At 40.4% G+C, this 23,726-nt stretch overlaps 1 protein-coding gene across 10 annotated transcripts in view; it reads right to left on the reverse strand.

The window, feature by feature from the left end:
• Positions 1–11,929: 11,929 nt before the first annotated feature.
• The window catches only part of ablim2 (actin binding LIM protein family, member 2), a 93,472-nt gene continuing 81,675 nt past the window's right edge, over positions 11,930–23,726 (reverse strand). For 7 of the 10 annotated variants that reach the window (XM_034130872.1, XM_034130870.1, XM_034130875.1 and 4 more), the window contains 9 exons: positions 23,156–23,263; positions 22,031–22,084; positions 20,251–20,288; positions 19,974–20,082; positions 19,817–19,875; positions 17,753–17,813; positions 16,925–16,932; positions 16,750–16,830; positions 13,666–13,779 (listed from right to left, as the gene is read on the reverse strand). In XM_034130872.1, coding sequence (XP_033986763.1) covers positions 13,666–13,779; positions 16,750–16,830; positions 16,925–16,932; positions 17,753–17,813; positions 19,817–19,875; positions 19,974–20,082; positions 20,251–20,288; positions 22,031–22,084; positions 23,156–23,263 — 632 coding nt within the window. Of the gene's footprint in view, positions 13,780–16,749; positions 16,831–16,924; positions 16,933–17,752; positions 17,814–19,816; positions 19,876–19,973; positions 20,083–20,250; positions 20,289–22,030; positions 22,085–23,155; positions 23,264–23,726 lie in introns of all 10 variants that reach the window. The other 3 variants (XM_034130876.1, XM_034130871.1, XM_034130866.1) reach the window with 2 other exon arrangements.

Consider the following 23,726-nt stretch of genomic DNA (forward strand, 5'->3'; position numbering starts at 1 on the left):
ACTGGTGAAGGCAGGCTGGGAATGTTGGCCTAGAGCAGGGGTGTCAAATGGCGCATTTCCACCATGGCGAGGAGCGTGGTTTTAAGCGTGCCGTGTCGTGCCGGGCCCGTTTTTGGTTGCGTTTCCACTATGCCTAGTTCCGGCCCGGGGCTACTTTTTCACCTTTTTTCTGGCCCGACAAAATTGTGGTTCTAACAAACAAACAACAAACAGGGCTGAGTCGGGCTGAGTTTGCTAAACTAGAGAGAGAATCACTGGCAAGTGGACTACAACTACAACAAAATGAACATATTTGACCGTGATTTAATTGTAATACACGTTTCAAAATGATGCCGAAGTAACAACATACTGATACCGGTTAGTAAAAACCATGAATTAATGCTTTGACAAGTCTGCAGACAGACGGCAGGCGAAAAACCTTTTAAAATGCGCGTTGTCTAAATGTGAGCTCTGAGTGCTAACAGCTAACGGCTGTGTTGTTTTTCTGGGGTGCTCATTGAAGATGACGTCACAGCTCCGCCTACACACTGCGTTACTATAGATACTGCCCCAGTTCCTAAACTGTAATGGAAGCACAGCATTAAAGTGAGCTGGGCCTAACAAGGCCTAACAAGGCCTAACAAAAAGTCGAGCGAGGCCTGCGGTGGAAATGCGCCAAAACTCAATCACAGAGTGGGCCAAAATTAAAAACTGGGAGTACGTCGAGGGCCAAACAGGGTGAACATTTATTGAAAAGGGTATTGGATAAAGTGCATATTTATCAAATACATATTAAGGTACACTGTAACAAATTACTGTAAAAATAGATTGAGTTTGATACAGTAATTACTGTTAACCTAAATTAATTACTGAAAACTGTAAATGTTCATGATTTGAGGAACAAACTAAACAGCAAGCTACTATGCAAAATAACGTTTTATTTTCAGATTAAACATAAAGGAAATTCTCAAAAGGCATAAAATATAGTAGGTTGCTGTTTTTTCTCAAGGTAGAACAAAGAATAATAAGAAGAGGAAGATTTGACCTCTGCATACAGCACAGTGCTGTATTTGTTTTTAACAGTAACAGTTGTAGACTAGAAAATGCATTTCCTGCAGAAAATGCGTGCGAATGCTGTAAACTGTGAACATTTGTGGCTGAATTTAGCTGAAAATGCAGAAAAATCTGAATATGTTATTAGCTGAATGGTAGCTGCTTTTAGCTACAAAAATGGAGAAAAAGCTTAATATTTAAAAGAAAAGGTTTAAAAAACATGTATAGCCTTGATGTCCTGAACTAGCTGAATAATGTAATAGTTGAATGGTTTCTGCAGCTGAAAATAGGCTGAAGGAGTTAAATATCAGATGTAAGTAGTAGTGAATTAATTTGTATTAAAGGTGGGGTAGGTAATTTTGGAGAAACCAGCTCGAGATCGCTAGAATTTGAAAATACACAGCCGGAAAAAATCTGCCACTTCCTTACAGAGCCCCTCCTCCAACACACACGAACGCGCACATGACCAATGAGGGCACGAGATAAGTTTGTGCACAGATGGAAGGCTGACAGGCAGGTAGGCCATCCAGTTATTTTAGCCGGGCCAGCTAAAATGATTGGTCGTGCTTTTTACAGTACTACGGCTTCCACAGATGACATTTCTTTATGGATTTTTTGTCAAAGCACTTAAGATATTCATTGCTATCGGGATGTTAAGAGCATTCCATGGAATATAACAAAAAGTGTATCTCGAGCCGGTTTCTCAAACTTACCTACCCTACCTTTAAGATGAGAAAAGAAAGTAAAAAGGCTTGGGAAAGCAGCAGAATATTTGAACTGCAAACTTTTGAACTAACTTGATGGTGAATTATCTGTCGCCATGGCAACGGCATTTGATGACACCCCATAATACGCTTCGATGTGTTGATGGCTGCATCGTTACCAAACCTGTGAAGTTTTGGGCCATTTCGAGCATTTTCACTGAAGTTATGAGAAAACCGTGTTTCATGGTGAGCATTGAAGAAATCTCAAAACTGTCCCGTAGATGTCTTCACGGCTGGACTGTTAGCACACATGTGAAGTTTGAGCACTTTTTGAACATTTTCATAGGAGTTATACATTACATTAGGAGGTTACATTACTCTCTCTCTTCTCTTGATCGCCCTCTCCTCTCTCTTGATCGCCCTCTCTCTCTTCTCTTGATCACCCTCTCTCTCCTCTTGATCGCCCTCTCTCTTCTCTTGATCACCCTCTCACTCTTCTATCACCCTCTCTCTCTTCTCTTGATCGCCCTCTCTCTTCTCTTGATCGCCCTCTCTCTCTCCTCTTGATCGCCCTCTCTCTCTTCTCTTGATCACCCTCTCACTCTTCTATCACCCTCTCTCTCTTCTCTTGATTGCCCTCTCTCTCTTCTCTTGATCACCCTCTCACTCTTCTATCACCCTCCCTCTCTTCTCTTGATCGCCCTCTCTCTCTTCTCTTGATTGCCCTCTCTCTCTCTTCTCTTGATCATTCATCATCATCGGTGTGTGTCTGTGTGAGAGAGAGAGTGTGTGTCTGTGTGTGTCTGTGTGTGAGAGAGAGAGACTGTGTGTCTGTCTGTGAGAGAGAGAGAGGGAGAGAGAGAGAGAGAGAGTGTGTGTGTGTGTGTGTGTGTGTGTGTGTGTGTGTGTGTGTGTGTGTGTGTGTGTGTGTGTGTGTGTGTGTGTGTGTGTGTGTGTGTGTGTGTGTGTGTGTGTGTGTGTGTGTGTGTGTGTGTCTGTGTCTGTCGGGTCACTCATTACTGGATCCGCAAGCTGCATGATACTGGCGGGCTGTCAGGAGAGGGAGAGAGCGCTCAGTTTATTATTCCTGTGTTATTATAAATTACTGTACACTTTTGAATAGTTAATCTACTATAATTAGTTTGTTTAATATCGAATCATATCAATTTGTTTTAAAGCTCAATAAATAACAAAGAAGACCTTTGACCGGCACTTTTCTAATTTTGTCCGGAAGATTTAAACTTTAACGGACATGTTGACCGGCAAAAACATATTCTAACGGGAACTCTGGTGTGTGTCTGTGTGTGTGTCTGTGTGTGTGTGTGTGTGTGTGTGTGTGTGTGTGTGTGTGTGTGTGTGTGTGTGTGTGTGTGTGTGTTTGTGTGTGTGTGTGTGTGTGTGTGTGTGTGTGTGTGTGTGTGGTGTGTGTGTGTGTGTGTGTGTGTGTGCGTGTGTGTGTGTGTTAATTGTTACAGCTCAAATGCATTGCAATGACTTCCATGTTAAAAAAAGACTTTAAAAAGCTGAATGTTTTAAAAAGTATAACATATTTTGAAAAAGTTGAAAGTTTCCCATCATGTGCTGAAAAGGCTGAATAGTTTGATATTTGAATGGTTCCTGCAGCTGAAATTAGGCTGAAGGTGTTAAATAAAGATATTAAATGTACGTAGTAGTGAATGAATGTTTACAAACACCTGTGTGTGTAAACCCAGAGATGAAAGGTTACCATGGTGACGACTTATGACGATTTACCAACTGCAGCACTGAGTCCCATTAAGAATGCATTGAGGATTATATCTGACAATTTTGCCACCTGTACAAAAACTATGGCTCCTATAAAAAAAAGTAATCAGCAGCGAACCACTTCAACACGTGTATTTCGGTGTATTCACAGCATTCATGTTGTTATTCTACAGTATTGTTGTTTTATAGTTATTTGTTAATGTAACCCAATTTGTGTTCTTTGAAATTGAAAAGGATATCGCATTGTGTTTGTTACTTTCGTTGCAGTTGTATATGTCTTAAGTGTAATTTGGCTTGGCTTCCTGTTTATGGACATGCTTTTATTTTGAAGGAGAGTTAGCGCAGTTCACAGGAAGTTGTTGTTGCTTTGGAAACAACGTGACGGAGATTAACGGAGAAAAGTAATATCTACATATAAAGACGGAGAAAGTAAACGATAACGTTTATGGTTAAGTGTTAGCACCCCCCGAAGAGGCACAAGCTCTTACGTTGATATTGGAGATTTCAATAAATTCAATTTGAAAAAAAAACGAGAAAAAAAAACGAAAAAACAAACAAAACGAATATCCGAATAACGAAATTGAAACCCGAATAGTACTCCAACGAACGAATATTCGGATATTCGGGTACAGCCCTATTATGCAGTGATACACTGTCAGATCACCGGCACAGTTCTCCCGCTGCATCTTCTCCCGCATCCTCCCCACCAATCTGTTCTTTTCACCGCGCATCGCAGGCGCTCCATCTGTCGTCAGTCCCGTCAGTTTGTCCCAGGGCAGTTTCAGTTCATTGACACATTTGGACACTTCCTCAAAGATGTCTTTCCCCGTGGTTGTGCCATGCATAGATTTGATCCCCAAAAGTTCCTCTGTAACACCTGAACTGGAGTCTACTCCACGGATGAAGATTGACAGCTGCGCTGTATCTGTCACATCAGCGCTCTCATCCACGACAAGGGAATAGGCAACGAAGTCTTTCCCCTTGTTCATTAACTGTGTTTTTAAATCGTTGGCCAGCTCACACACACGATCAGCAACAGTATTTCTGCTCAAGCTTAGACTTTAAAAATGCTTGCTTTTTGTCTGGACACATGACTTCGCACACTTTTAACATGCACCACTTTACAAACTCTCCCTCTGTAAACAGCCGGGCTGATTCAGCTATTTCTTCGGCCACAATGAAACTTGCTTTCACGGCAGCCTCACTTCGTGATTTGGCTTTTTTGAACAAAGTCTGCTGTGATGCCAGAGTCTTTTTGAACTCCTCCACCTTCTGCTGTTTGTCCACTCGCCTGTTCTTGTCCTTGTAATAGTCCTTTATGCTATATAGTTGACCGCAGGTCATGGAGAGTAATAAGGTATCCGTAGACCTTTGTATGAGGCATCTTTATTTACTTAACAGATCTTCCGCCATGATACATACTTGCGTCCTAGATGCGGGCTTGCATACACGCCCTATCACTCCGCAGCCGCACCACATCAGTAACGTCCTGATAGTATACGTGCGCGGCACTATATACTACAGTCCTGGTGTTTCGTCTCATAGTGCCGCCTGATGTTGTATTCTTTAATAACGGCCACGCCAGATCCACAAACCAGACAAACTGGTTTACCACTTATACTGGTAAACATATACTCTGACTCCCACCTGTCTTGAAAGCCCCTGTTTTCAGAGTCCACTTTTCGTTTGGCCATTTCATTTGACAGGCTAATAAAAATGTAACTAGAAGTGACGAGCGTAGATTACTTCTGACCTGTGAGTACAATAGAAAGAGAAGGTGAATCTCCCGCGCCTGTGACGTCAGCATCAGCGGTTTGCGCGCCGGCGGGTCAGTTGTTATATGATGATTATGACATCTCGCGGGCCGGCCTTGACTTTGACATGTCTGGCCTAGAGCAAGGCACAGTGGGATCAAATACTGTAAGGAGAGGCTGAAGATTAAAGACGAGACAATGTGCTGGGTGGAGCAAACAAAGGGATGAGAGGAACAAAGGATAAGAGTTTAGACATGGGGAAGAGAAAAGAAAAAAATGCTTAATTAATAATTTGTTACCACTATTTAGGGCTGCACGATATATCGTGTCGTGACGATAATCACGATATGCGCATGCGCGATATTCACATCGCGTGGACATTTATTTTTAAAACTTGCGATATTAAGTAAGCAAATTAACTCAAACACGTCATGTTACAATTATTTTGCTGCTTGTTACAAAAGGAAAACTTGCGCGGCTCTCATGTCAGGGGTACTTGAGTGAGTGACATGCAGGCTCTGCATGCACAGCAAACCACCAATCACAATCAAATCTCCAAAGCAAACGGACCCGGTGATTAAAGGTAAAAACACTGAATGAAGTAGTTTCATGTGTTTCTCCAGTTCGGCGCTGCTAACCAAGCTAGCTCAGCTTGTTGCTCTGATAACTTAAGATCCAGACGTACGTGACTAAAATCCTTCATCCGGTTAAATATAGATAAAAAAATACCAATTGTATAGCATTAAAGTTCAAGAAAGGATGGTTTGCGAGAAAAAAAAACTGTCTTTTCTTCAATTCCTGTATGTTTTCATATCGCAATATATATCGCAGGGGGTAAAAAAATCGCAATGTCAGTTTTTTCCAATATCGTGCAGCCCTACCACTATTACAATAACACCTTATTGCTACAGATTGAGGATCTAGAACATCCCCTCTTGCTTGATGATGTCACTCAAAGAATAATATTTTGGAACTAGTTGTAATGCTGTTAAAAATTAGGGATACACTTAACACATCATGGGCTTCACTGACAGGGGGCTGCATATCAAATCTCAGCAAACAATGTTACCATGGCATCAACACACACACTGGAACCAGATGTCCAATGGTAATGATGTCATCAGCAGAACCAACAGTATCGACTAGGCTAGGATAAAGCAGCCAGCTGCTCAAAACACTCAAAGCTCATTCGATGAAGTCAAGCCTGTGTGTGTGCATACACAATTATGAAATACTAAATATGTTATCTTGTTAATAGTATTAGAGATGCCTTGTGGCTATGCAAAGTCTCTTTTTCCCCCCAAATGAGCGCTGATATTCACAATGTCAACAGTGTTTCTGTGTGACTGACAAAGAAAACAGACAAAGACCTAATTTGTGTTTACAAGCTAGTGGTTGAAATATCAGAAAATATGAATAACATCAAACATTATTGGTATCATTTTGTCAAATCTGTACGATATGATGACAAGCTGAAGCTAAAGTGACAACAAACAAAAAGGTTTTTAGCCCAAGCTGCTGTTCTACATGACCTTATCAGGACCATTTTTGTTAATTGGTTTATTTTGCATAGCATTTACTCAATGTTAAGTTACTGTAACAAAAGGAACTTGAGTAAACTGTTGCGCTAACTTCAATGAACTTGTTTTTGTTATCTTGTTTATCATAGCAGCATTTATCCCTTGTTCTTTTCACAAGTGAGCCACCATGTTGTCCGGCTGGTCCACAGTAAATGAGCATGCTTAGATATTTATTTGCCAGAAAGTATTCAGTAATTTATCAAAACAATTTATGTAAAGTGTGAAAATAGAGGATTTTACCGATCTTATTTTGTCTCAGACGAGGATGGAAATAAAACATTATGAGATAAAAATGTCTCTATTGAAACTTCAGTCAAACCCCCCCATTCCGTTCTTTCTACAAGCCAGCAGGATGTATACAGTCTGCCTGCCATTGTCCATTGTCATATAGAGACAGGCTGTGGTGGATTGGCATGGACTTCCAAGCAACCAAGGGAACACAGGCACACACACACACACACACACACACACACACACACACACACACACACACACACACACACACACACACACACACACACACACACACCACACACACACACACACACACACACACACACACACACACACACACACACACACACACACACACACACACACACACACACACACACACACACACACACACACACACACACACACACACACACACACACACACACACAGGTCAGTTAAGGTAGGGTAAGTGGAGACAGTCATACAAATGAAGTCCGAAAACATTCATTGTAGGTTAATGCCTTTTTGGTTTTGACTGAATTGTGTGAGTACTGTCAGTTTCTTGTGCTTCTGTTGACAACATTTAATACTTGAGGATGTCTTATTTTATATAATGGAAAGTAAAATGTACTGTGAAATTATTTTAATTCTCAAAGGTTTGTAAAATCCCTGTGCAAAATATAAAGTTGTTTTGTCTGTATAATACAGTTTGTGCACAATATGTAACTTGAGTATTTTCAATAGGGCTGACATGATTAGTAAATGAATTGATTAGTTGATTGAGAGAAAGTTGCCTGCCTCTATTCTGATCATTGGTTTTGTAATATGTTCATTTCTGGACGATGGTAAACAATATAATTGCTTTTTTTGAAGAAATCCGTAGGCTAGCCTATAGATGTTCCATTGTTATCATTGTTTTATCCTATTATCAGTTTCAGCCTATAACTGTACAGCTCTGTCAGGTTGCTCTGTTGTATTTGACAGCCCTGACTAAATATCTTAACATCCTCAATATAAAGATGTCCAAAAGTTATACATTTAATAAATACATGAATATAGCTTTTTTCTTCTCAGTAGAAATATACTGTTGTCTGGAGGTCACAGCAAGGGGAGTTGACAGAGACTGAGGCCCCAGCTGGTCCTCCTGCAGGCTGCTGATGCTGGAGCAGCATGCAGCCTCCAGCCCAGGGTTTACTCCCCCACTCAGCCATTCAGCCAATCAATCACCCTCCTTCCTCCACCTCTCCCTGCTGTCTCTCCTCTCCCCACATGGTCCTTTGTATCCCTCAGTCCATTCACAACACTGACTCTCACTTTAATACCGACTCATCTGTACACTCCAACACATCACAATATCCCCGTTTTCACTACATCTACCATTATTTAGGCCTGCCGTAAAATAAGGTTAACATTGAATTAAAATAATAAAAAATAAATAAAAAAGGTACTACTAGCTCTAATATATATTACGGTATATTATGGTAGTAGTAATACCATAACAAGAATGATGCTAAGATGCTATTAAATCAACATTTAAGTAAACTTCCCTTGAAAAGGCAGTGGCACGAGTAAATAGCACCCATCACCTTACATATTGTAGGTCTGTAATTGGACTAATAAAAACACTAAAGTAGCCTACACACGTTGAATAGAAACTACTGTAGGACAGCCGACGTACATGCTCATGGGAATCCATTGTCAATTGTCGATAATAAGCTAGGTACGGCTTTTTTTTAAAACATTTCTACATAAAATAAAGTACAAGCCTAAATCACTCCCCTTTCAATGAATCCACTGAAGACATCGATAGTGAGCGAGCTAACAACAAGCTAAAGGCCAGCAGGGAACATTAGTACATGAATGATAACTTAACAAAGTGTGTGAGAGCGGCTCACCTCTGATGTTTTCGTCCTTCTCCATGTTTAAGATATATATTCCTCGCACCGGTGACAATAGAGGCAGGGCGGGTGCGCCTGTCAACCCAGGCAGTGATTGACAGCAGTGTCAGCCAATTGTAGGCTAGGTCTCCGTTACAAGAGGCGGGTCCTTTGTGCTTCTTAGCCATGTGGGACCTTGCTAGCTCAGTGAAAGAGGACAATATGGGGTTTAGCTTCTAGCCCTCTGTTGCTGTAACCAGTGATGTAAAGTAACTAAGTAGATTTATTCAAGTACAATTTAGAGGAACCTGTACTTTACTTGAGTATTTAAATGTTTTGCTACTTTGTTCTTCTAGTCCACTACAATTTAGAGGTACATCTTGTATTTTACTCCACTACATTGATGTAGTGCCTTTAGTTAATTTGCAGATTTGGATTAATGGTGTGAAATATAATCCATACTAATCTATTAGTATAATACACTTGAAGAATCAAAAGTAAAGGCAGAGCCAGCTGGCTCTGAGATCTGCACCCAGCTGGCCTGCACTCCTATCATCCAGGGAGAGCGCCTCTTCACACCCTGTTCAAACTAGTCTGGATGGGCTTTTTTCTAACTAATACTCTGATGTAGCATGTCTTTGTTTGAAAAATACAAAATAGATTTTTTTTGGAACATTGCAATGTCCCCAGCAAGCTCTCCAAATGAACCCCCGTCACTTCAAAAGTAAAACACGGACTATTTTGGGAAATCAGCTTTGTGTTGTTCTAAACAAGCCTAGGTTTCACACTCATTGAGTATTACGACATTGAGAGACTTGTCATTGTATACACGCTGTATTAGGCTACAATGTGTCATTTTGTAACTTTTTGGGCTGTGCCGCAGGATTATTCTAATGTGAAAATTGCACACTTATTGCAAATAAAAAAAAATCTATTGGGGATTAATCACAATTCAAAGCATTTGGAGCCTTGTACCCCACTAAATTAAGGCCAATTTATATTTCCCTCAGCAAGGTATCTTAAAGGGTGGTGCAAACTACGTCATTAGCCAAGGCCATGAAACCAAGGCTGTTACCAAGGCCTTCACCTGCGGATGTCCTGTTTTCTTTCAAATTCAATTCCATTTGGTGATGTACGCACCTCTAGCTGGTTTTCCGGTAAGAAGAGAAAAAATGATATAATGGTTGTCAGGAGATTTGTTGTTTCAGCCATGACCAACATGAATATGATATAGGGAATGGGAACCGTGTTGCATTCTGGGGCGATGCAGGCCTCAATATCCATAGCTTGTCAGCTGTATTGCTTCCAAAATGATTAAGCACAAAATAAAAATGTCTTTACAGAGAGAAGCTTTTGACAGAGGCATTATTTTAAGTTAAGAGTTAAGAGTTAAGAGAAGAATGGTCAAAGTATCTTGACAACTTTCCACCAATCACTGGTATTGATGTCGGCATCTGGAGTTTTAAGTGAGTTACTAGAACGTCAAATTTGAAAATGTTTACTCTTTGGAGGTGAATATCCTAATTTACATCTTAAACAGTTGGTAGGACCTTCAAATCTACAGACCCAATAACAACTATACAAACATCCGGACAAAGGTAAGATAGCTAATGTTATGCTAACGGAATGTTCAAAAACTGAGGTTTATCACGCATAATTATTCTGCAGGTATCTAAACTACTACATTTCATGATTAAAATCTCATTCCCTCTGTAATGTTTTGTGTTACTGTAGTCCAGCAATTATTTTAGCAACAAATAGTCAGCAGTTGGCTGCCTCCCAAGCTGACCACCTTGCCATCTCGTTGCTGCTACCCCTTTCTCATAAAGTCTCCATGCTGCAAATGCATTAAATGTAATCCAATAGTCATTTTTCTTGATTTGCTGTTGCAGCCAGCAACACAACACTGTTGGTTGTAAACCGACCATGTTCAGGTTGCAGGTGTCTCTCAAAGATGGCCAGTTAGGTGTTGATAATGTCACATTGCCATTCCCTAGTCACTGTAAACTAATGCAAAGACAGCCAAATAACGTGGAACTCCTGCGAAACCACGTAACGTGATGTGTGGATCGGGAAATGTGCATGCATGGAGCGCCGGATGGAACCAACTGATCCACTTAGTCTCAATGTTAATCAGTGTATATTTCCAACGTTTAAGGAACAGATAGTTAGACAATCACAAATGTTGATGAGAAGCCAGTTTAGCCTGATTAGTTCCCACTTTATTTGGAAGTTGGAGGTCTAATGTCATTGTTGCTATTTCTATATAACATTAGACACTAAAACATCCTTATGGCAGTTTCTAACACAAGCCATTGTGTCTCTAAATTAAGGGTTTTCGTGGCTGATCCTGAGTCCTGATCTGAGTCCTGGATTTCGAGTCGTGGCTGAACCTGTCACTGTGGTCCTGCTGAACCTATCACTGTGGTCCTGCCTGACTCTCATCATACTACTTCCCTGATGGCTCCCACAGGATTGTTGACATCCTCGTGGATTCATCTTCTTATTACAGTATAGACACATACATTTCCAAACATTTGGTCTACCTACGCTGTAAAATGTATTATCTCTTCGATTTACACACGGCATCTATTGCACGTCTGTCCGCCCTGGGAGAGGGATCCCTCCTCTGTTGCTCTCCCAGAGGTTTCTCCCATGTTCCCCTTTAAACTGTGGGGTTTCTCTGGAAGTGTTTCCTTGTACGATGTGAGGGTCTAAGGACAGAGGGTGTCGTATTGTCATACTGATATTCTGTACAAACTGTGAAGTCCACTGAGACAAATGTAACATTTGTGATATTGGGCTATATAAATAAACATTGATTGATTGATTAATTTTCTCCCCAGCTTAAGATGAACTTTATCCTTAACTATTGGAAAAATATGATGTAGTTACACTACAACTCAATTCTCCATCCTAAAAAACATCCACACACCTATTTGTTACACACGTAAAGGTCGATTCATAAGTATTGGATTTTAGGCAACAATGTAACCAACTCAAGCACTTGAACCCATAGGGACTGTAGTTTGGATAACACACTTTAATAGCAGATGAATGTTAGAAAGAGGTCATGACAGTAATGACAACAGTTAGTGTGTAACTTACAGGAGCAAAAATGATTTGACACTCAGATTAAACTCAAAAGTTGATATGTTTCTTTTCAAAAGCATTCTTCTCCGGGATGCTATTCATTCTACACTACACCCTTAAGATTTCAAAAATAAAATCCTTTCCTAATGCAATTAAATAAATACATAATATAGGCTAATGTAAGCAGCTGACCGGGGCATTTCAGTTAATGCAATTTAAATAATCAATCACTCAAAACACATTGATAATGTTTTCATACATATGTTATCTGCGATCAGTGGACAAACCCCGTTTTCCAACCCTCATGCATGCCTGAAGAGTTATACACCTTGGCTTGTTAGGTGACAAATATGGAAAATATGTCTGGTATATGTCCAGTATATGTTCAGATACATCTTGCAGTATGTACGTTGGCGAGTTTTATAGTCCAGAAATCATCAAGCAAAGCTTATGGACTTCAGCTTAAATGTGGAGCTTTTACTGTATGCAACAAAGCTTCCAAACAAACAACAAACATATACAGGAGGTAAATATCTATCTGAGGAAGATATAACACAGCTAGAGCTTTGAGTTAAATCAAGCAAATCCCCACCTATAATGCAGAAGTGCTGCTGCAGGTCTGTGAAGCAGCACACAAAGAAGTCAGCATGGGCTTTTTTTCCCCATGTAACAAAATCATGATTTCTTTCAGCTGTGTCTCATGACTGTTGAATGATACTTTCCAGAAGTCAACAATAGCTTATAAAAAATATTTTCATTTGTTTGTTGACACCTCTGCACACCCTGAAACTGTGATACATGTTTTCTTCAGGGCTCTTCCTTTGGCCTCCTCCTTTTTGACACCCCCCTCTCTATCTGTGATTTACTGCCATGTCACGCCCCTATCCAGCCTCGGCTCTCCTATCAGTGCTGATTTACAGGATGCTTGCGTAAGATAAGGGAACACATATCAAAACTCCCCAGCGAGGAACACAGTGTATGATAAGGTGCTTTTTGACCGTTTTTGAAGAAAGAGATCACAGAAACTGACGTTTTTCTTATTCTCATCTTTGTTCTTCAAGTCTGCGGTCGCCTTACTGCCTTAAAGTAACGGTTACAATTAAATGACTTGATGAAGGAACATTTTAAATAATGGAGAGACAGCAAGAGAGAAAAATGAGAGAAGCAAAACAATGTTATGTAGAGACAGATGATGAAACAAACTAGTTGCTGATAAAAAAACATACAAATGTCAGGACTGACAGAGTATAAGAAGCTGCACATAAGACACTCAGAAACACATGAAGCTGGGGATAGTCCGGCACCAGAATTATTCTGAATGCGTATATTTGGCCATGGTGTTTGAAAGCATGGAGATGGGGGGGGATGCAGACGAGGAGCATCAACACAGGCCATGCAAACGCAGCTCCTCATCCTCATCTGTAGAGTTGTCAGTCAAACATTCGGAGCACATTGCATACAAACGTTTTCAGATGCTGCTTTAACATGGTGAAAGGTTCCACAGGGAACAGCTTCCTCTCCGGCATCAGGCAGATGGCATGGCGTTTGACAGGTGGAAAGTAGGGGTATCACGGCGGTGCATATATAGATATTTCAAATGGGTTGCGTTTATTTTTCGGTTTTGTGGAACACAGGACGGATGCTTCTTGAGACACTTTTCTTTTTTCTAAAAGAGACGTGCCTTCTTCTTCAGATCGGTCTTCTTCCAGAGGGCCAGGCGGTCAAACTGCTGCAGGGTCATGCAGAAAACCTGTTGGAAGTCCTCAGGAGATAGATGTCTCTGCAAAAGCATAGCACAAAAGAAAATTACATTTACTTTTAAGCAAAACACTGAAAATTCTTTATTTTAAAAATGGAACAGGAAATAAGGTCTGCATATGAAACATGTTGTGCCTATCTAAACCAAATCCAATAGGCTTACTAGCTTCTACACGCTAAAGCAACTAAAATCTCTCACCAGCAAAATACCTCGTCAGTTAAATGCCATTTTACGTTTCATTACTATACGATACAATATTTATTATCATTATAGTATTACTATTTTGGCGATTAGATCAAATATAAATTATATTTGATGCAACTTTAGTTACATTTCCATGACTTTTCCAAAACTTTGGGAAAAATATTGTTTTCCATAACTTTTCCAGGGCCTGGAATTAGCATTTTGAATTTCCATGACTTTTCCAGGTTTTTAATGACCGTAAGAACCCTGGAATAAGAACTGCAGGAAATGTGTTATTAAAGGACATGTAGTCAAACTGTGCTTAAAATGTAATTACAAAAAATGTAACTTTTCCTGACCCAGTGTAAGAGCAAGTAGTGTGATACTAAATCAGGAAGTTAAACTCATACTACTTATATAATATTTAATTATATTCAATTCACGACAATTTCACACTTTTTGGACTTTTCTTGGCTTGTCACCTCTTTAACTCATAGTTATCTGGCAGCAAAAAACACCACATGGCCAGTCGCATAACCCATATCACAGTTCAACACCGCGTTCCAAAACCATGACGTTATTCTGCTGTCCGTCAGCCTCTCACCAGAGGCCTGTACTACGAAGCCGGATTTTCGCTTAGCCGGCTGACTTCAGGGAAAACTCGGGCTTTCCGGTCCTACGATGCTGGGTCTCTTTTTAGCGGGCTAGAACTCCATGGTAACTTATGCTGAGCGGCTAACCGCCTCGGGAGGAGGTTTGGTTGCAGGCTAAGAGATCAACTCAGTGAAAGCCTGCTGACCAATCAGAGCTCAGTGTGCGGAGTTTAAAGCGATCAAGTCATATTACAGGATAGAGGAAATACAGAAAAACTGCCGTCGCAGGAAAGACGTCCGGCAAAAATCACCTGACTGTGTGAACGTGAAAATGAATAGAATATCACCTCCCATCTTCAGAGCAATCTGACTATTATAATATTAGAGTTAAGAAAGCTTACTTAAATATCTGCCACAACATGTAACCTGATCAGAGTAACATTAAGTACAGTCCGCGGCACTGTGAGTGCAGACGTCGATGTGTCCCATTATCATTCATATCATATCACATCATAATGTATCATATATTTCCTTATCTGAGTCAGCTGAGCCGTATCTGGCCGTGCAACACTCACAGTGTCACATACTGTATGCAGAAGTATTATTTTAAGCAACACATTAAGTTGACGAAACACTGGAGTCAAATGTAATTAAAGTCAGATCCACTCGTGTCTTGGACGGGGCAGTGATTTCATAAACCTGTTAATGTACGCATTCAAACACTTTTTCTTTTACCAGCTGTATTCACCTTGCAGGTGCAGCTATGTGGCTTTTATCCTGGATAAAGTGTTTAAGTCATGGATGTTTAAAGTTCAACTTCTTCATATTTGACTAATATTAAAGTTCACTTTTCATTCAGGAAGTATGACGCTGCGCTGTCAGTACGCTTGTCCATGTTTGTGATTGGTCGAATGCTCCAAATACCACCCCTTTCATGTGAACGCGCACCTAACTAGATAGGACACGGCTGGCTTGAGCGATCCACTTGATAACCAGCGTCGTAGGACCGCTTAGCGAGAGCGCGTATGTTTTGGATTAGGCCAACCGGCTAACTCAAACATATCCAGGTTAGGAAAATCCGGCTTCGTAGTACAGGCCTCTGATCAACCACAGTAGTGTTAGTTTGGTTGAGGACTGATGGAGACTAATGCCAGAGAGTTGAGAGGACACTATTGTTAATACTGTAAAATAAAGATCTCATCTAAATAAAACTCAAGGCTTCAGTATCTTCACATAAACTAGCATTATCGTGCCTGACGATGAAATCACCAGCAATCCAAGCTGGTTTAAGGTAGCATTCTTTTAGAACACGTCAATCATTCTAAAAAACACTGTTTACTTTTACTGATGTAGCAGGATATCTAAAGATCCTTCCATCAATGTTTCTACTTTGGGTGGATTAAACCTAATTCAATAAATTAACAATTGAAAATATGCTATCTGATCTGAATTAATATGAAATCCCTGCTGAATCCATTTGTATTGAATCAACATTGAACTGAAATGGATGTGAAATGTATCTTTAGGTTTCTGTAGGTTCCTAATTATTCATCAAGTCATTTGAGGATAGATACACAGAAGGCTGTCGAGCTCAAAATGGTAATTTCAACCCCCCAAATTAAACCCCCTACAACATTTATTTTCACCAGCAACAAAAAGTAAATCTGCATTTTTAACTTATCAATTCAATGTAATGCCAATTGTATCCTATCACATGATACTCAAAATCCATTCGCAAACATTTCACCAAGCTGTCAAGAATATAATTCGGGTAGAGAAAAAATGAAATCGATTTTAATTGTATTATATTAAACTAAATTAGTTTTTTTCTTTCTGAAGTAAAGTGAAAGATATGTAGTCTAAAAATAATTTGGGCACTGGGCATTAAATATGAGCTCCTGTGGTTTTCCTTTTTTGTTTCTACTACAATTGTTTTTTTTTTTCTGAGATAACACTTCACTCAGAGCTGCTCTCTGACACGGAGCCTAGCCTGTATCATGACACAATACAATTCCAATAATGACACCCCTGTCCACATATTTCTGGCCAAAGAGTTATCCATTGTTTATAAAAACAAAAGGAGGCCATTTGGAAACCATCTTTACAGAAATGAAAGACCTGGCTGATACTTGATCCTTCCTATTTCAGCTCTCTGGCTGTGCCTTCACTTCTCTCTTAACGGCCTATGTTAGATTAGATTAGGATTAGAGCTCACCTCCAGTCTGGTGCGGTCCACGTCCCTGGGAAGCTTCACTTTCACTCTATGCGTCACTGCCAGAACTTCATAAGGGTAGATCTGGCACACAGAGAGTAAGCATTGTGGGAGATTTATTAGGATAAGCAGCCAAGACTGTTATTCCTAATGTATTACCAAATGAGGGAAATCTTACCTTGTATTCTGAGAGGCATGAAAAGAGAGAAAGAGAGAATTAGTCTGCTGGAAAAAAAAACTTTTTATTTGAAACGCACACAAGCGCACACACACACACGCGCACGCACGCACGCACGCACGCACGCACGCACGCACGCACGCACGCACGCACGCACACACACACACACACACACACACACACACACACACACACACACACACACACACACACACACACACACACACACACACACACACACACACACACACACACACACCAATAATTCTGCAGTTGGAAAGATGACATCATCGCCCAACATTGTTACCTCCAGTAACTGATCTGGAGCCAGAGCTGCAGGGCTCTGCATGATTGGTCACAATGTAATCAGGGACTGTAAACTGAGCTAAGATATGTACTAAAGGAAAGATGACACAGGCCGTTTTACATTGTATGGTTTAAGATTATTAAATTATACTATTATCTGGAGGGAAAGGGTCTCTTTTGGGGCTTGTAATATATTGTGAAATAATTTTTGGGAGTTCTACTTAGTGTTTCTATAATAAACATCCATTTATTTGTTGCTAACAGCTATAGGAAGTTTAAGACATTCAGCACTTTTATTATTGTTTTTTCATATCTGGGTCAGAATTTTTAAATCCAAAGTGTCAAAAAGATTGAAAGTCTACCGTCCAAATGTCTGCAGGTTTTGCAGTGTGTGCTTGAGTGTATAGTATTTTACATTTCCAATTGAAGCACTGTTAGCACTGAAAAAGGGTGCAAATCCTACCATTAGGAGGAAAAGAACACAGAAGAGGAGATAAACATTGTGCATTGATTTTCACTCACCTCTCATGCCTCCCCAGCTTTGGGAGTCTGGGTCCACTTCATCATCCATCATCTCAGCAGCCTATAGGAACACACACACACACACACACACACACACACACACACACACACACACACACACACACACACACACACACACACACACACACACACACACACACACACACACACACACACACACACACATACACACGTAAACACAGACCCTTCAGACCTCATTCACATGTCCTGGCCTTCTTCATGTTGCCAAGAACAGGTCTTCATCGTCAGTTTCACTGCTTTGCCTTCGCTTTGATCCCATTCTTTCGGGTTGACCAATAGGAAGCCAATATGACACATGACTCTGATAGTGAGCTTACATTTCTTAGTTTGGAGTAGAAGGGCAGAACAAAGTCACCCTTTGGTATGCTTTGCAACACTCCCCCATGAAAGATTACAGGCTATCTCAAGGGGCACAACGGGCTGTTTGTGAGGGTCCGGTCACCTTTTCTTAGTTCTGAGAGGTGAGCGTTTTTCTGATTCAAATTGTTTCTGTGTTGTGCATTGTTCTGTGTCTTCCGTTAACATTTGTTCAATTCAAATGTTAAAGAGTATTTTTTAAAAGAGGTCAAAACTCAGTTTTTTTATAACTTTATTAAGTGCACTTGCCCAGTAAGTGGATGTTTAATGGAAACTTGTTCAATAATGTATGACCTAGACAACCATTTCTCCACCAAAACTGAAAACAATACAAAATAAAAATCCCATTATACCTATTCCAACATACATGTCAACAGTGTCAACACACTAACCAGTCATTAAACAATGAATCTTTTAAAGATTCGACACAGCACAACCTAGTGGTCGCAAACAAAACTTCCAAACACCTCAGCCATTTCTCTGAAGAAGCAGTCTAATATTTACATGTCCTCTTATTGCAACACTTCTGGATCAACCCAGGCGCACCTCATTTGCCCGAGTCACAAAGGTAAGGGTAAACCTACAGCAAAACTTGCCGTATGCAGAATGATGTAATTGTTGAACACATCTGGAAATATGGATGATGTAAACTATCGAGTAGTTACGGAATACTTTTTAGTCAGACAGCCAAGCCACACACCGGAAATTTAGACGGCCATTAAAAATGCAGCAACCGCAACAACCACAACAACATAAGGCTTCAAAATCAAAGAATACATGTGGAAATAAGAGTACTCATACATGAAAACCTAGCACTTTCAGAGCACTACATATTTGTGTAATTTATGAATGATTCACTGTTTCATCAGCAAGCAGAGGTGAAGTTACAGGGACAGAGAGGCTGGTGAAGATGCCATTAGGCTTAAGGTGTTATTTTGGATAGTTGATTCTACATTATTAAACATTGTTCATTTCCTGATTGGAAGGATCACAAATGGGTAAAGGGAACAACTATAGTATATTTTATTTTGGGTTGTATATGACTAGCTCTGGCGAGGGTTTTTTGGTCAATTCTGATGATCAAAGTACATGCTGGGATCCAAAGGGTAAGATTAGCAGAGAGAATGTTAACAAAGTCCCAAGTAATTAAAACACATTTGTGTGAAGTGCAACAGTAATTGTATTACCCATCTGTGTACTGCTCAATCGTTCTTCCAATATTAAGATACATTTTTGTCACGAAAGTAGAGCTGTGACTGAAACAAGTTGTTTTGCATTGATAGTTTTCGGATGATCAGTTAAAGGAAGTGAAACGTGCAATATATCCTTTGGCAATTCTACTGTGCAATAACCATCATCATTTTGTTGGTGCAAAAGATCATTTTGATAGTACCTCAAACCTTAATACGTTCATGTTCACTTATCTATTAAATGCTGCTACACATTTCTTTAGGCATGGATTAGTACTTTATTGTCTTTATTTAATTTGTGCTTTTTCTCTATATTTAACATGTTAGCTACTTAATAATTGCTTGCCTTTTTATCAGCTATGTCACTTTTGCTGTGGTGCTGTAAATGTCCCGCTGCGGACTAATAAAGGGATTGTGTTTCTGGAGCACCGTGGACAGTATCAAGTTCTCATTTCCTTCTGCAGCTGCAGCTCACCTTGTAGATGCCATTCCTCCCATAGCCAGGTAATGATGCAGTCTTATTGTAGGGGAAATCTGATAAAGAAACACATCCATACACATGAGCTATCTATCACTATGGATATTGCTGGATTCTTGTTAATGACAGTGGGCTGAATTTGAGATATCCTCACTGGGCTGCGAGGTGTCGGTGGGCAGGCTGCAGGTGGACTTGCAGGGGTCCAGCTCCTCGGGGCCCATCTGGCCATCTATCTCACTCTTTAAAATCATCCAACTGGTCCTCTGTGAGGAAGAGAGACGGGGGGGGGGGGGGAGATGGAGGTGATGGATGATTGGATAATGGCAAAGTATGAGTTAATTCATTAGTAAATGGATGTACAGTATTTGTAAAGTTTAGGAAAATGACTAGAAAAGAGAAAGACAAAAACACGCATCCACACGTAGACCCACCTTACTATCCTCCCCATCCTGCCAGGATGTTCTAGAAGCTGTGAACACAGTCAGATGTTAATGTGCTGGGTCACACATTGAGCAGAGTTTCACTCAACAAGTATTTCAATGGAATTAGTCAATTGCTATGAAATCAACAACACCGGCCATTACAACATTACAGACGGTCTAATCTATCCTGGGTTTAGTAACCATGGCAATCTGTGCTACTCAGCAAATAGGCTCTTGTACTTTGACTTAATGTGCTGTTGCTTGTCCACTACTATCCTCTAAGTGTTACGGGAAAACATAACACTAAACAATGCTTAATAACACAATTCATAAACTGTCTCATGGAATCAATAAATCCTGTAGCCGACACAAACAAATCTCAAATGATTCTTCAATGCTCTCTGTGAGGAATGACACACAAATATCCATGGCTCTCAATCCAAACAATGTCAACTAAATTGCATTAAAGCGTGGAGCACCTCTCGTGTCAACATTATTCTAATCTTTGACATCAAGGACCAGTTTAAGAGAACAGATGATTTGGACAGCATGATTTCTTTTGCAAAGATTAAGCTTCCTTTTATTTATTTTGGTCAATGGTAATGTCTATGGTGATATGATCCACTAACCAAATGCCTGCTAAAGCGTTAGCACAAATGCTACACAGATGTAGCTAAATAACTTTGGTAAAAAACGATGATCTTTTATCAGTTCATAGCCCCGCACAAAGAAGTGTAGTCCATTGTCCATGTACTGTCAATTTACACAACTCCAAGGTTAAATCATTAGATACACTCCTTACCTTGGATAGGAAGATAAATACTACCCCCCCCCCCCCCGACACACGTTTTGGCAGACAGCACACACCTTGTCAGTGACCTCATGTCTGCGTGTACACACACTCTCAAGATGCTGACAGCAGTTATATCCATCTGTAGGGCTATGCTGTGTGCAGCTGGTTAACCTGTCATATCCAATCAAGAGGAATGTTTACTCGGATGATGTAGCTGATAAGAGATCTATGTCAGCATGTTTTGAGTAACCCTGTCATGTGAACACATATGTTGAGGGCAACTAAAGTGAAAAGTGCTCTGCATAAACTGTCACACACAAACAATGGTGAGGGAAGAAGACACGTGACCGAAACAGTGACCGGTACAACAGTGATGCCACCATCCAAAGGGATCATGTGCTCAACTCGTCACAGTGGAACACACAGTCATAACCATCACATGGGCTGGTGAGATGAGTGCAGAGACATGCATGCACAGTTAAGAGCCTTTCTTACAACCATCAGTCCCAAATGGGTTTGATTATAACAATCTGAAATCAAAGTGTTGCTGTATTGCCATGTCAGATCAAACCTTGATATTAGCTAGAGGGAGGAACTGGGCTCCCTCTTATTGGGCTGACATTGAGCCAACAGCTGCACAGGCTTCTAGAAGCAGAAACGTTCAATCATGTTAGAGTCTGGCACAACTTCAATTGATGATGTCACAGAAAGTGTTTTGCTAACTAATGCAAAACATCCCTGGTGACATCACTAATTAGAATGTGGTTAGAATTGCAACATATGTGAATGCTTCATCCTTTGGGGCCAGGGTCAGCTATAGTGGGTTTAAGACCCTCGCTGCAGTGCTCTTACACCAGCCCTATGCATGGAGCTCCATGGGTTCTACTGAAGGAGAAATAGATGAACAGGGATCATCACGAGGTGCTGAGGGCAGGCGGCATGCAACACATCGTGCAGAGACCAGACCAGAGGGTGTTAGGAGGGAGGAGACTGTACCATGCTGTTTGTAGATGGGGGGTTTTCTATAGATATTATCTTTGACCAGAGTCTCTGAAGATGTGAACAGACGCAGAGGAAAGACAAAGGAAGAAGCCAACATGAGAGGGGGAGAGAGAAAGAAAGAGAATGGAGAAAAAGAAGCATGAGTTAGCCGTTTTGAGGGATGAGGTATTTGAAAACAAAGTCCAAAGGGGCCGCAGGATTGGTTACAAATCAAGACATTTTTCTTTTTTTTATAATTGCAAATCAGACACAATATTTGTCATGCAACATATTCAAAAAGATATCAATGATATTGGTCTTTGCTGAATTAGAGGTTATTTAATGCAAAACAATTCAATAGTATAAGAAACCACACATTGTCCCCATCAAACAGTATGAGCACTCTTTTTAGATTTATGAATGAGAGGCTCTTTTATTCTAGAGGCTGTGAACCGGGAAATGTTGAGGACCAATGTTTAATGTTAGAGATGTATATTACAGGTCCCTAGCACATAGAAAGTGCCGGATGTGCATCTAAAGTATTTCCTTTTATACAATTCCCTCTAGTTAGAAGACACATTTGGTAGAATTATTTTTTCAAACGTACCCCTTGAAACGCTGTTTGAGCAAATCATGGAGCAACATACCAAGTGCTGAGGTCACGGCTAAAGGCTCTGTTTCTATGCTTCTACACTCTTCACTTATAAAACCCACAAATACCAAAGCGGTGGTATAGCTGTTGAACTTTATAGTCATGGAGAAAGGGGTCCAAAACCCCTCATATTGGTGAAACATGTTTTTAAACTGCCAAGGCTTGACGTTTGAACCTGTAGCAAAGAGGATTTACAGAGAGCTTCTTATCTTCCAGTCACAGGTCAGGACACAATGCTACTCGGTAACCTAACCTAAACCTACGTATCAAGTTACAAAATAATACTTACATTTTTACAAAAGATTGTTATAGTTAACAAATCAGTTGGCAACAGTTATTTTGCGAGAGCTTGTATATTTATAGTACATTGTTACAATTGTATAGCTTACCTTGTAATTCATCTCTGTATTACTAATGCCAGCCGTATAATGTGTTACGATGCAGGGAAATGAGAGAGTTGCAAGCCGAGCAGTGTGGTTGTTGCCTACCTGGAACGTGGAAATGCCGCGGAGCAGCCACATATGTCGAGGTAGAGGAAGGGGATTTGCCATCAGAATAGGTGGATAAGCTGGGGGTGCTCCGCCCACTCTCACTGCCTTCAGGGGAGGAAGTTGGGTAGGCATTGCAGATGAGAGGCAAAAGGGAAAGGGTTTGGGATAAAACAAAGGGTGTGGGGGGGCAAAAAGGCAGCATTATGGTAGGCATATTGATAATGCTCAAAGAAAACATCTGTTAATATTAAGATGATGCAGGTGACTTGATTACCCAGCCATATACTGTAATTGTATTTATTGTACTTAAAAGTGTATTTAATGCATTTCTAGAGAATCCTACAGGTTCACTGAAATATTAGGTAATGAGACACAAACATCCCATAGCATTTTATTTCATAGATATTGTTAGGCTATGTAGTGGCTTTGCCCAAATATTGATCCCCCCCACATCTCCAGATCCTCTTGGAGAGCCCCGAGCAGCAGGTGAGCTTGGTGTTGTAATCCCTCCCCCCACAGTAAGGCATTCTCCATTGGCTAATCAACCTCATGTTGGTCCGATCATTGC

This window comes from Trematomus bernacchii, unplaced genomic scaffold (assembly GCF_902827165.1).
Source record: "Trematomus bernacchii unplaced genomic scaffold, fTreBer1.1, whole genome shotgun sequence".
NCBI lineage: Eukaryota > Metazoa > Chordata > Actinopteri > Perciformes > Nototheniidae > Trematomus > Trematomus bernacchii.